General features: G+C 45.0%; 1 protein-coding gene across 3 annotated transcripts in view; it reads left to right on the top strand.

Moving 5' to 3' along the window:
- STS (steroid sulfatase) overlaps positions 1-13367 on the top strand; it is a 184359-nt gene extending 170992 nt beyond the window's left edge. For all 3 annotated transcript variants that reach the window (XM_049704884.1, XM_033420235.2, XM_049704885.1), the window contains one exon: positions 10330-13367. In XM_049704884.1, coding sequence (XP_049560841.1) covers positions 10330-10703 — 374 coding nt within the window. In that variant the 3' untranslated portion in view covers positions 10704-13367. The remainder of the gene's footprint in view (positions 1-10329) is intronic.
- Positions 13368-13955: the final 588 nt, after the last annotated feature.

Genomic DNA, 13955 nt, shown 5'->3' on the forward strand with positions numbered 1-13955 from the left:
ATAAGTGAGGTTTAAAATTACAACAGTATTACAATAGTATTTGAGGAAAAATGCTTGCTTTCTTCACTAAGATTTTCACCCAGTTAAAAAATTAATTTTGCTTCTAAAATGCACCTAAGAAAAGAGAGAAGATTCTAATTACAGCTGCCTATGTCTCAGGAGTTGATCGGTGTAAGAAAGGCTATGCTTAGTTTTTGTCTTTATTAATGACTTCAGTTTGTGTCAGTGGTCTGATTCTCCTTTGTCTGATTCTCGGAAGCTAAACCTGAAGGGTCAGAAACAACAAATCGAGGGCCGAGGCTGAACTCACGGGGGCTGTGGCATTTTCACATGAAAGCTGCAGAGAACGTTCCTGTGCTCCAGCTTACCTTAAGAAGGAGAAGCCCTTGCCCAACCAGAACTTTTGTTGCAATTAAGAAAAAACGCACATACGTAAATCACTTCAAGGATATATTTCAAGTCTTAGGATTTCCTTTTCCTTTTGGTTGAAAATCTCGACCAAAGGCTGCATTCCCAACAGTTCTTGACCTTTGCGATATTCACCCACTAATTCCTTCACCTGCCTTCTCAGCCCAGTATCGTGGGACGTGTGTGTGTGTAATTGTAGGAACGCAGGGTGATGTGTCCCAGGATGGACGGAATCTGCTTTGCCCACAACCTAAGAGAAGGTGTGATGGTGATATAGGAGGATGGAAAAGGTTTCCCGGAAATTGTGTTCAACGTTTATTCAATTTGTTTTATCTCATTATCACTCAGATGCTTCAGTAACGGGCTTATCGTCCCAACCATTCACTTCCTTTAATGGAAAAACACCGTCATAAAAGGATATTTTGTTTTCTCCCACTTGGTCTATCAAACATGTTTTTTTTTTTTTTTTTTTTTTTTTTTTTTTTTTTTGCGGTACGAGGGCCTCTCACCACTGTGGCCTCCCCCGCTGCGGAGCACAGGCCCCGGACGCACAGGCTCAGCGGCCATGGCTCACGGGCCCAGCCGCTCCGCGGCATGTGGGATCTTCCCGGACTGGGGCACGAACCCGCGTCCCCTGCATCGGCAGGCGGACTCTCAACCACTGCGCCACCAGGGAAGCCCAAACATGTATTTTTCTATGGTACTTCCTATTACCTTTTAAATAATATTAGACCATTGTTGAAACATACGTCTACTTTTTTTTTTTATTGGAGTAGAGTTGATTTACAGTGTTGTGTTAATTTCAGCTGTACCGCAAAGTGACTCAGTTATACATCTATACATTCTTTTTCATATTCTTTTCCATGATGGTTTATCACAGGATATTGAATATAGTTCCCTGTGCTCTACAGTAGGACCTTGTTGTTTATCCCTTCTATATATAACAGTTTGTATCTGCTAATCCCAAACTCCCAATCCATCCCTCCTCCAAATCCCTCCCCCTTGGCAACCACAAGTCTGTTCTCTACAGACATCTAATACTTTTCGACTAAAGTTTTCACATGTCTGACCTAAGATTACACTAATTCTTGGACGAAAAACGTGTCAGCCATGACTTCTGTTCATTTGTCACAATGCAATCTTGCTTCCTTACAGAGACAAAATACATCAAAATGGGAGTTTCTTTCTCGAATGCCCAAAGCACAGTGTTTCTGAACGAGTCCTCCAGTGTTAGCTCAGCACCCAGCTTATTCGCAACTACCATAGGCCACTTCCTCTGCCCTTTCCCCCCGACGTACTCGCTCCTACTGATTTTCTGCAATATTTTGCACATCTCTCTTCTTCGATGTCAGCGTGGGGCATATGTCAGTTCTCACAGTATTCCTGCTTGTTTCTAGCTCCATCCTGATTTGCTTCCATCTGCTAGCAGAGCTGGGCATTTTCTATGGGAACATTTTCGTTCTAACCAAGGCATGTTGTAGTGAGTATTCGTATTAAGTATTTATATTAGGTATTCATATTTATATTAAATATTTATGTCTTCCTCACCTTCGGATCTTCTATCCACAAATGTTTTGTAGGTGGTTTTAGGCTTTTCCCTCTGTTACTCTCTTATTCTTTTTTTTTTTTTAACATCTTTATTGGGGTATAATTGCTTTACAACAGTGTGTTAGTTTCTGCTTTATAACAAAGTGAATCAGTTATACATATACATATGTTCCCATATGTCTTCCCTCTTGCGTCTCCCTCCCTCCCACCCTCCCTATCCCACCCCTCCAGGCGGTCACAGAGCACCGAGCCGATATCCATGTGCTATGCGGCTGCTTCCCACTAGCTATCTACCTTACGTTTGTTAGTGTGTATATGTCCATGACTCTCTCTCGCCCTGTCACAGCTCACTCTTCCCCCTCCCCATATCCTCAAGTCCGTTCTCCAGTAGGTCTGTGTCTTTATTCCTGTCTTACCCCTAGGTTCTTCATGACATTTTTTTTTCTTCTTAAATTCCATATATATGTGTTAGCATACGGTATTTGTCTTTTTCTTTCTGACTTACTTCACTCTGTATGACAGACTCCAGGTCTATCCACCTCATTACAAATAGCTCAATTTCGTTTCTTTTTATGGCTGAGTAATATTCCATTGTATATGTGTGCCACATCTTCTTTATCCATTCATCCGATGATGGGCACTTAGGTTGTTTCCATCTCCGGGCTATTGTAAATAGAGCTGCAATGAACATTTTGGTACATGACTCTTTTTGAATTATGGTTTTCTCAGGGTATATGCCCAGTAGTGGGATTGCTGGGTCATATGGTAGTTCTATTTGTAGTTTTTTAAGGAACCTCCATACTGTTCTCCATAGTGGCTGAACCAATTCACATTCCCACCAGCAGTGCAAGAGGGTTCCCTTTTCTCCACACCCTCTCCAGCATTTATTGTTTCTAGATTTTTTGGTGATGGCCATTCTGACTGGTGTGAGATGATATCTCATTGTAGTTTTGATTTGCATTTCTCTAATGATTAATGATGTTGAGCATTCTTTCATGTGTTTATTGGCAGTCTGTATATCTTCTTTGGAAAAATGTCTATTTACGTCTTCTGCCTATTTTTGGATTGGGTTGTTTGTTTTTTTGATATTGAGCTGCATGAGCTGCTGGTAAATTTTGGAGAAGAATCCTTTGTCAGTTGCTTCATTTGCAAATATTTTCTCCCATTCTGAGGGTTGTCTTTTGGTCTTGTTTATGGTTTCCTTTGCTGTGCAAAAGCTTTGAAGTTTCATTAGGTCCCATTTGTTTATTTTTGTTTTTATTTCCATTACTCTAGGAGGTGGGTCAGAAAGGATCTTGCTGTGATTTATATCATAGAGTGTTCTGCCTATGTTCTCCTCTAAGAGTTTGATAGTTTCTGGCCTTACATTTAGGTCTTCAATCCATTTTGAGCTTATTTTTGTGTATGGTGTTAGGGAGTGATCTAGTCTCATACTTTTACATGTATCTGTCCAGTTTTCCCAGCACCACTTATTGAAGAGGCTGTCCTTTCTCCACTGTACATTCCTGCCACCTTTATCAAAGATAAGGTGTCCATATGTGCGTGGGTTTATCTCTGGGCTTTCTATCCTGTTCCATTGATCTATCTTTCCGTTTTTGTGCCAGTACCACACTGTCTTGATTACTGTAGCTTTGTAGTATAGTCTGAAGTCAACTCTCTTATTCTTGAAATGCGTCATCTTTTTTATGTGACCACTGCATGTCTTTTGAAGACACACTTGATAACAATACACTGCACCCTTACGTTTATTCTATATCTCCTGTCTAGCAGATGCTCTGCTACGCTCTTTGCATATGATGCCTCTTTTAATCCTCCTTATTAAATGTGAGTTTGATTATATTCGTATTAGATTTGGCCGTAACAGAAACAAAAAGTCACGGTAGCTTATATCAGAGGGAGGTTTCTGTCTTCATCTCGTGAGTGAAGTCTAGCGGTAGGTGGTCCACAGAGTTTCAGGGATGCAGACTCCAAGCTCCGTCCCACCACCTGGAGGATGCAGCAGCTTCTTCTGCGTGGAGAAGGGTGACAGTGTCCACCTACGGGCAGCAGGAGGGAGCAATGGATGGAAAGAATGATGTTCCCCAGGCCAGAAGTTGGTCACCTGTGCACACCTGGTATCAGAGGAGGCTGGGCAGTGTAGCCTTCATTATGGGTGTCTGTGTGCCCTGGTGACACCCCACAACTTTGGCAGCCTGAGGATAGTTTCAGTCTCTACCAAAGTTATTTACAGATGAGGACGAAGAGGTGTCAGAGGTCACCGAATGGGCGTGCAGTAACAAGAGTTGATGCCAAGTTGGTGCTAAACCAACACTGGCTACTTTGAGAGTCTGCCCTGTGGTAAATTGGAACTTCTTCCGCCAAGACAATAAGTTCTTTTATTCACACTCGCAAAGATGATTCTTCTTCCTCACTGTTGTCTCTCTGGCCATCTCCACAGCCCCATGGACTGTTTCTGGAATTCATTTGTGTCCTCTCATTCCCTAAGTCCACCCATCCTTGGGGACCTCAGCTCTGGTCTCCCCTGGATGAACTCTGACCCTGATCCACACCCTCCCACTGCCGCCACGTCCACCCTGCACATGCCTCTGTGCACACGCTTTCTTGAAGGCAAAGGTGACGTGGAGACACCCCGTGGAGAAATCTCTGACTTCCTAGCTCATTTATCTGCCATGACCAAATGTCACCAAGCAGGCTGAATCTCTGGCTGGCTGGAGGCTGTGTTGGCGCTGAGTGATTTTAGGCAGGACGCCCCCAGTGGCTCTGGAGGAGAGACGCACAGAACGTACCAGGCTTCCTGTCTGCGCCCATGCCGGCTTCCGTGGTGGCAGCTGGCTTCTTCCCTCTTTTTCGGTGTCTTCCTGATCATCCCGTCGGCCCGTTCATCATTAATTTACCAGCACATTTTTATTGAGCATCTGTTCTACGTAAGGCCCTGGGCGCTGGTAATTCACAGATACATTCACTCTTCTATGTAAGGCTCTAGGTACTGGGCATTTTGCACCCGTGGGAGATAACAGTTCTTGTGTTCAGAGAGCGAGTAACCTAGAAAGAAATGGAGTCCACAGACGGTGGTAGCCCTTCAGGGCTGAACGCACGGTAGAAACTGCTGAGAGGCGCCAGGAAACAGGGGTAGCTTCTGGCTGGAGACCTGGACAGGCTCACGGAGGACGAGTTGTCGGACCTTGAACAATGGATAGGATTTCAACACACAGAGTCAGTGAAGGGGAGTGGGAGACTTTAGCACGCCTTGTGTACCCACTCAGTACAGGATTCATATTTCCATCCCCCCAAATGCAAAAACAAACGCTTAGTCAAAGGGAGTGTTTTGCTTTCGGGCGCTCAGGCATCACTCGTGGAGCTAGGGTTCCTCTAAATCTGAATTTAAAAGCAGGTGCTCTGGGTCACAGCCCTTACCTGCTTCCTCTTCCTTCTCAGTGTTTTTGTATCTTGAGTCTCAGTGCAACCAGCGCAGGAAGCTGGCAGAACCGGGTCTATAATCCATGAGCCCAGTACTGGGTCATTGAGGGTCTCGGCTACAGAGAATGGGTGGGCACGAGTCTCAGGGGTCAAGAACAAGAGCCCTTGGGTCCGCACTTCTCTGGGAGCATGTGTGAAGACACTGGTGCCCTAGGTTGCTCCACGTGGGCCCCCATCCTAGGATCTTTGGGTGTAAGACAAGAATGTGGCATGGATGTCAGGTGGCTGGCTCAGGACAGGGGAACACGGTTGGGGGGCATCATGGAAGCAAGGAGGTCGCCATGAGCGTGGGGACCTTGGGGTGGATTTTCAGACGTCTGCCCAGGAGATGAGATCAACATTACTAAGGGGGCAAGCTGAGGGTCCCAGTGGGGTGGTATGGGCCGCTCACAGTGGGAAAACACAAAAGTCTTTGAAATACTTCTAGAAGGACTCCAAGATGGCGCTATGTAGTGGGAAACACTGCTAAGACCGAAAACCCCAAATGACTCTGGGTGGCTTCTGTATGTAGGCGGAATCCTCCAAACACCCAAAATAAATCTTGCCAAGACTAGCTGTTCAACAACATTCATCAAAGGATGTCTCAATCTGAGTGATAAATTAAGAGCCAGTGTGTTGAAGCCATTTAAATTTTGTTGTCCATATTCTTTAAGAATCCTTAGGAGGAGGGGGAAGGTGTCTTAAGACTTGTATTACGGTGGCAACAGGTTTAAGAGCATAAAGAAACAAGTGTTTTTGTCTTAGATTGACGGAAGCTTTATATTCAAAGCCAACACACAGGTGGTTATTACTATGCACCTGGCATTGTTCTGAGAGCTTTACACGTGGGCATGGATTGTTAACCCCCAAAGCAAAGCCCCGAGACCAGTACTATTCTTATGCTCACTTATCAGAAAAGGAGCTGCGGCCCTGAGAGGTTAACAGCCACGCCCAGCATCCCACAGCTAGGAAATCGCAAAGCTGGGATTGGAACCCACACCGTCAGAGCCATCAGAAAGGGGAGGAGAGTTCAAGCAGATCGTAGTCCACTAGCCACCAAGACAGGAAACCCTTCTGAGCTCAGAGACAAAGGATGTCTCCCCTTGATGCTGGTCGTGGCTCCAGGCTGACAAGACTCCTCGCATGAAGGGAAAAACACTTTGCCAAGTGGACTGGTATCTGTTAGGCAGAACTTAGCATCTAATGTCTGCAGAGGCTGGTTCCAGTGCCGCATGGACAGAAAAAAACGGGCTCTGCATTCTCTCTGTTTCTGTTCTTGGGGACCCTGTGTGCTCAGGCTTGGGGTTTCTCTGTCAACGGACCTCTGAACCTTTTCTGGTGGCTGAGTCCCTGGGAGTGATCAAAATCACAACAGCTGTTCCTGTCCTGGGCTCTCACGCCCCTCAGATCCCCAAGAAATCCCAGGAACCCACTGCTTATTTTAATTTGGATGAAATAGCTGTTTTACGATTACACTTGGAAGGTACTGAGTTCAGGGTCTAGCTTAGGAGTCAAGTTTTTCTCACTTCAACTCTATTTGCCTTTTTGTCAAAAGACTGTAAACTTTCTTTTCTCATGAATCCTCTCAGTTTTTTTCCAGTGGTGATTATGCATAAAAATGGGTTTCATAGGTAGGTAGTGATCTCCACAGCGTTGTTTTTTTTTTTTGTTTTTTTTTTTTGTGGTTCGTGTGCCTCTCACTGTTGTGGCCTCTCCCGTTGCGGAGCACAGGTTCCGGACGCGCAGGCTCAGCAGCCATGGCTTACGGGCGCAGCCACTCCACGGCATGTGGGATCTTCCCGGACCGGGGCGCGAACCCGTGTCCCCTGCATCGGCAGGCGGACTGCGCCACCAGGGAAGCCCTCCACAGCATTTTCTATGGCCTTGACAAAGCAACCCTCTAACTGTATGTCATCTTTGTCCTCTAATAGTCACAATTATTTCTCTTATATTTTGGAGCGTATTTTAAACCTAAGTCGAATTATTGTTCCCATCAATACTTAGACTTTTTTTTTTTGAAAAAAAAATGTTCCATTTAATTTTCCTGCATTCTCCCTAGAAAATGTAATAATTGCTTCCTCTGGTCAGTGGGCGTCAATTGTAAGAAAGATTCAGATCCCGTGGTGGTCAAAATATTTATCTGTGACAGAGGTGAGACAGAAGCAACCTTTGTTCAGAGTGCACTGGAATTTTAACAATAGAGAAAAAAAACTTTTTTAACTCAACATTTTTTTAGTAGTATATGGAGAAATCCAGGATGAAATACATTATTAAAATAATTTTGGTAAACGGGGATAAATATACCTATTAGAATATAAGGTGACACCAGGTACCTCCTGTTTTATCACATGATCTGCTGATTTACTTTTTTTCTGTTGAAATGACACCTTTGACAATGTCGATTCCTGGGTTTTTGGTGAGCAACGGAACAGACCCTGAAGTAAGGCTTCGTATCTTATACACCTACATGCAATAAAATGCAGCCCAGTTTCTCTCATTTGAGCAACTCCAAAGTGATCTAAAGAAATAATACAGAGAATACTCAATGTATCTTTTTATAAAAAGTTTCAAAAGTCCAAATTGCGCTATAGAAAGGCAAACACCCCTATAGCTTACCCAACAAATCTTCAGAAAAATTAATTCTTCATTCTGCACTTGTCCGAGCTGCACTGCCATACCACCGCTGCTCCCTGTGAGGATACTTGAGGTTTATTTACTGACTGGTCCTTAAAACTGCCCGCCCGTCTGTTCACACCTGGGCAGGACAGAGCACAGGTGGCTAGTGACGGAATCTACGTGCACGGCTTTCAAAAGCAAGCGGGTAGGGCAGGCCCTTAAATGCATTTGTTCCGGGAGCCTGTACTCCCTTGGGGTTTTAAGCACACCAAGACTTGACTCGAATGTCAAGTTCAAAACAGCCACCAGATGTGCAGCTTCGGGGCCGGAGCAGAAGAGACTTGCTTCCCCAGGCCTCTGTCTGTAAGAGCCTCGGCCCCGCTGACCCTGATGGAGGACAGATTCTAAGTGACTGCAGCTTCTTGCTGCCGAAAAGGCTTCTGAAGGAGATCTAGGGGTCAAGGGGAAGGAGAGGGGGGGACGGAAAGAATTGGAAGGTAACCTGCTTCCTCTTGACCTTCTGCTGGAGAGGGAAAGCAGGCCCTGGAATTCTTCCTGCAGCCTCACAGCCTGAATTCATCTTCAGAAGGCAGGTGCTGACCTGTAAGTTGTGTGAAGCGACACAGCCTGTAAGTGCCATCTCTCCCAGCATCAACTACGCGACGGACGGGAGGTTCCCCGTTACGGATCCCTTCAGTGTATGTATCTAGGCCGTACGCACATTGCTCGTCTGTGCTGACCGGTTCTTCCCCAAACCAGAGGGGTTTAGTCACCTTTGAATATGCTTGTCTGAGGTCAGGGGCTGTTTGGGGAGAACGTGGGACCCATGGCAATTGTTTTCTGTTAATTCCATTCATTTCTTTTGCATTTGGATCCATGGGCCACTCGATACCTATAACTACACAATCACCATCTCCATGCCAACAAATGATCGAAGTGACTCAAATAGGTGTGTGATGCTTTCTAGTGGGACAGTCTCTATGGTTTTATATAAAAAAGCGGAAAGGATAAGGCGAAGAAGGACATTCTCGGTCTGCACCTAATTCTGCTTGGTTCGTATGTGTTGACTCTGTTTTGATCCGCCACCTTTTTCCACCCAGGAAACACTTTTTAGACCTCTGTCAGAGCATGTGTGATGAGTAGTCAGCTTTCAGAAAGCCATAACGTTGTAGGAGAAACAGGAAACCAAACATTTCACAATTATTTGTTGGTAAATTAATTTTTTCTAAAAATGGCAATATTGGGTGTTTAATGGAACACAGAAGTTACATTTTAAAAACTTCGTAACCATCCTACTCTGGGGTCAAATTGGAACTTTTAGCACCTTTATTAAGGTATCACATATAGAGCATAGAATTCCAATTCAGCCATTTTTAGTAAACGTATAGAGTTCTACGACTAGAGTCAAATCTAATATCAGAACATTCTCTTCACCCCCAAAAGATCATTTCTGAAGCCCAGCTGCAATTTCTCCCCATCCTCACGCCCGGCCTCACTAAATTCTGGATGGGATGCGTCTGGGCTTTCTTAAAAGGGAGGAAATCACATGTTAGCTGAGGTCCTAGCGTGTTTCACATGGTTCCTGATGGCTGTATGTATGTGTACACGTGTGTATATGTGTATGTGTGTGTGTCGCGTTTTACCATATCACGTGCATATTAGCACTGAGCCTCCCTCTTCCCTCCGCTTTGTTTTAAACAGAAACACAGGCTGCGAAGCTTAGCATCTTGAAGTTGGAGAACAAAAAGGGTCAGAGCTCGGAGCTTAGAATCTGTTAGTCAGTGTGTATTTGCTGAGTGCCTGTCCCAAGTTTATGAGACTGAACTGTGGCAGTCCTCTTAGAGTTCTCTGCTCAAACTATTAGTAAGGTTGTTTCCTTTCTCACTAGCTTCTCCCAAGCAATTAGGGGTTGGGAAAAAGTTGGAAGAGGGAGAGAGAGGAAGAGGGGAGGGGCAAGAGAGAGAGAGAGAGAGAAAGAGAGAGGGAGAGAGGCAGAGATGGATCAAGGAGGAAATGCCACAGTTCTAATATGGTTAAATTTGCATCCTAACAGCTACTGCATAATCAGCTTCGTCTCTTGTTCTGTCGCAGTTAAACAGCAATGCATGGGGTTTCTTTTTTTAAGCTATGTCTCTTACCCTTTTGAGCCTTAAGCATGAGAAATCCATTCCATGCGTAATCGAGTGGTAGGTCTCTGCCTTCTTGCAGCGCACGGCAGGGTGATTTCTGTGCATGTTCTCTTGGGGGTGACTCTGATGACCCTGTCCCCACGAGACCCACTTCTGTCCTTGTCAACCACAGGCACGTCCATCTGGAAAGCCTTTTTCTTCACACCCAAGTTCTTCCCCGAGGGCGCCAACGGCTGCTTTGCCACCCACGTGTGTTTCTGTCACGGGCAATATGTCACCTACCACGACCCGCCTCTGCTCTTTGACATCTCCCAAGACCCCAGGGAGAGAAACCCGTTAACTCCGACGTCACAACCCCGGTTTCGGGAGATCCTGGAGACCATGCAGGAAGCGGCAGCCCGCCACGCTGAGACCCTGCGGGACGTCCCCAATCAACTGTCGCTGGGGAACCTTATCTGGAAGCCGTGGCTTCAGATGTGTTGCTCATCTTCAGGCCTGTTTTGCCAGTGCGACTGGGAGAAACAGGTTGGGAGAGGAAGCCATTAGCCACGTGCGTCTGGGGGCGCCCGGGGCCACCCCACCTGCTGCATCACAGACGAGCTCGGGGAGCGGCACTGAGTGAAGCCAGCCCTGGCAGCTTCCACCCCGGGACTCAGATCCCTTTTCTCTGTCTTCTCACCTGGAGACGCCATCAAAACCCCACATGTACACCCTGGGGGAAAAATCAGGGTTTGCAGTAAACAGAGGCACAGACATTAGTCACATCTTCCGAGGCCAATGTTATATGCATGCGGTAAGCGGGACTTCAGTGAGTCTGGCCAACACCAGTGCGGACGGAGAGCAGGAAGTTGCACGGGTAACTTGTTCATCTCTCAGCCAATGCATGTGATCCCCGACATAAGGCATCACTTACTCCACAAGCTGATGTGACGCTGTGGCCACTGTGATTCCCCTTATAGCGCATCACAAAAAAGAGAATAAAATTTAAAGAGTGTTTACTAAGTCTAACACATGCAACGTTATAATGAGTAAAAGACCATCTTGACTCATCATGGATGGTGGTAAGTTCCAATTTGGTTATTGGAAGGCAATTCCTGTCAGTATTATTTGCAATAATATGAAATACTATTTGTGATATATATGTTTATATATATACAGTTTCTTCGAGAAGTTTACAGTATTTAGAATCTTATCACTATTTAAGTAAGAGCAATAGAGGCTCACAGCTCTGTCTGTGCTGCAGCCTTTTGGTGAAATCCCTCAGGAACAATAATGCCAAGACAAATCTCTCCTGTACGGATTTGCATCCCATAATTGGCAGCATTCTACTTGGCTTCTGCTGTTTCTTTGGTGAACGGAGGTTCTGAACTCAAAGGCCACTTCAGTGATGCTGCAGTCCCTGGAATCCCTTCTAACAGGATTCAGAATTCTTGGCATGTAAAATGTACGATATTTCATGGGGGGAGAAAGACACAGGCAATCCATCCACGACCCATACCCATGAACGTGACATCTTGAGTTCTTGCAGAATTTAATGAAGAGAGAAGGTGGTTCATGTCCGTACATACCCGTACACATCTCCGTGTTTTCTGTGGTCTGATCCTGTGGCTAAGAAACATCTATGCCTCCACCATGAGATGTGCAGTTTTGTTTGAATTCCATTTCCTGCAACCTCAGTAACGCAGGATGAGGCATAACCAGGTCACGTCGGAGACTGGGGGTTAGGGGCACAGCTGGCGGGAGTTCCAACGTCTGAGCCACCAGCCCCTCCTGAGGAAAGGATTCACTTCTGCAGAGAGCACTTAGGTCACCTTCAGGCGCTGAACATCCTCCAACAGTATCATGCAGGTTCCTTTCCTGATCCGTCCTCAGGAGCTGTGGTCCGTCTGCCTCCCATTCATCTCTTTCGGGAACATGTCTGAACATCTGCTCTTGGCTCAGGGTTTTCTCCATCCCACAAGAGTGCAGGTCAATGGAATACCCCACCCCACTGGTACCCTGGCCCCTCCGGGCACTTTGGAGAGGATGTGTACAGTGTGGCTCAGGCTTTCTGACAGTGGACTCGCATTTCCTCTGTTTGTCTCCACTGAAGAATTTCTAAGATCCAGCAGCATGTCCCCAGCTCCTCTTTAAGGTCTACTATTTCAGATTTTAATCCTTCTTTTTCTTAAAAAAGAGAAAAGATTCCCGCCCCCCCTCCCCGCCCACTCCCTGGGAATGGTTTAAAGTTGGAAAACAAACAGGATTCTTTCTTTTAATGCGGATTTCTCATTGCAGAAATTGCCCGAAATCTGTCACGTTGTTCTAGGAAATAGTCTCATGAAAGAATGCACCAGCATGTTACTAACGTGTTAGGATTACTGCTATTATCATACAGAAACTATATAAAGCCACTTACGAACTTACGTTTGAAGATGATCATGTTTACTCAGAATTGAACATACTCAATGCAGATGGACATTTACAAAACATTTTACGATGTAAGAACATGTGTTTGAGGGTGAAATAACTTGAAGGAGTTTTATAGATGATGTGAATACATAGCTTTGTATAGAATTAATTGTTTAATCTATACAATGGTAACAGCCAATGAAGAATCCATATCTATACAATGGTAACAGCCAATGAAGAATCCATATACCTCTGGAGGTACAATGAGCCTTAAAGTATTTGCCTCAGAATAACTTGGATCACCCTTATGTTTCACGGTATTTGAAAATCAGGTTCATTTGTCATAATCATAATTACCATAGACTTCAGACCACTTACCATCTGAAAGTTTTGCTTGGAATGTACAGCAGGAAATTGGAATTCCCATCGGTGTGGCCTCGAGTTGTATGCGCAAACCTTAGTGAGTTTTGAAGCTTTAAACAAATTCTTTTTAAAAAAAACTTTGTATTTCTAGCATTTCTTAGATGTTAAAGGCTAAGCAAACACTAATCTATAGACAGGGCACTATTTGACAATGTCAGTATCACTGCATGAAAAGCAAAATCACAACCTACGTATCGAGGTAATTAAGGATTAAAGAAAGGAAACAGATTTCAGGTAGCCCTGAAGGACATCCAGTGAAGGGTAAAGAAACAGGAAAAGTACTTGGCATCTGTCTGAACAATGCGATCTGTGAAGTGATTGCCTCTGTGCAGGTTTCCCAGAACCTTGTCCTGATGTTAATGCAAAATTAAAATAAAATTTTCCTTGGCAATTAAACATTCTGTGCTGTCGTGCCGTGCTTTCCCACAGGACTCAATTCAGCAAGCGTGCGGAGTGTATCCTATGTTTGGGGCACGATGTTAATGGATGGGGAATATGGGTTTTAGTTCAGTAAATATTTATGGAATGTCTGAGGCTCCGGGGAGGGGTAGGAAGTATAGAGATGGCTAAGAAATAAATAGCCCATGACTTTCATGAGGGCAGGGCAAGGGCCTAGTTATCCATCTCGCACACGGCCTCTTTTCAGGGGCTCACAAAAAAATGTCTAATGTCTTTTTAATGTCAGAAACAAAAACTGAACATTTGGGGTTGAAGATCATAGGCGCACAGGTACCAACACAGTCGTAAAATAGAATTCTTTTGTGTTTTAATATGGTTTATGTTTTTATGTAACCTGTCTTTATCTTGAATCTTATGCATACGTTTCCCCCTGGGCGTTGGAAGTCTTAACCGGTCCTGGACCCAGATGAAGCAGCTTCTTTGCTCAACAGATGTTTGGGGCAGAGAAGAGTCTAAATTTTGATACGACAAACCTTGCCCTCTCTTCTCTACCTTTCGACTGGGTTCCCTAGGAAGGCAGAAGTG

This window comes from Orcinus orca, chromosome X (assembly GCF_937001465.1).
Source record: "Orcinus orca chromosome X, mOrcOrc1.1, whole genome shotgun sequence".
NCBI classification, from domain to species: domain Eukaryota; kingdom Metazoa; phylum Chordata; class Mammalia; order Artiodactyla; family Delphinidae; genus Orcinus; species Orcinus orca.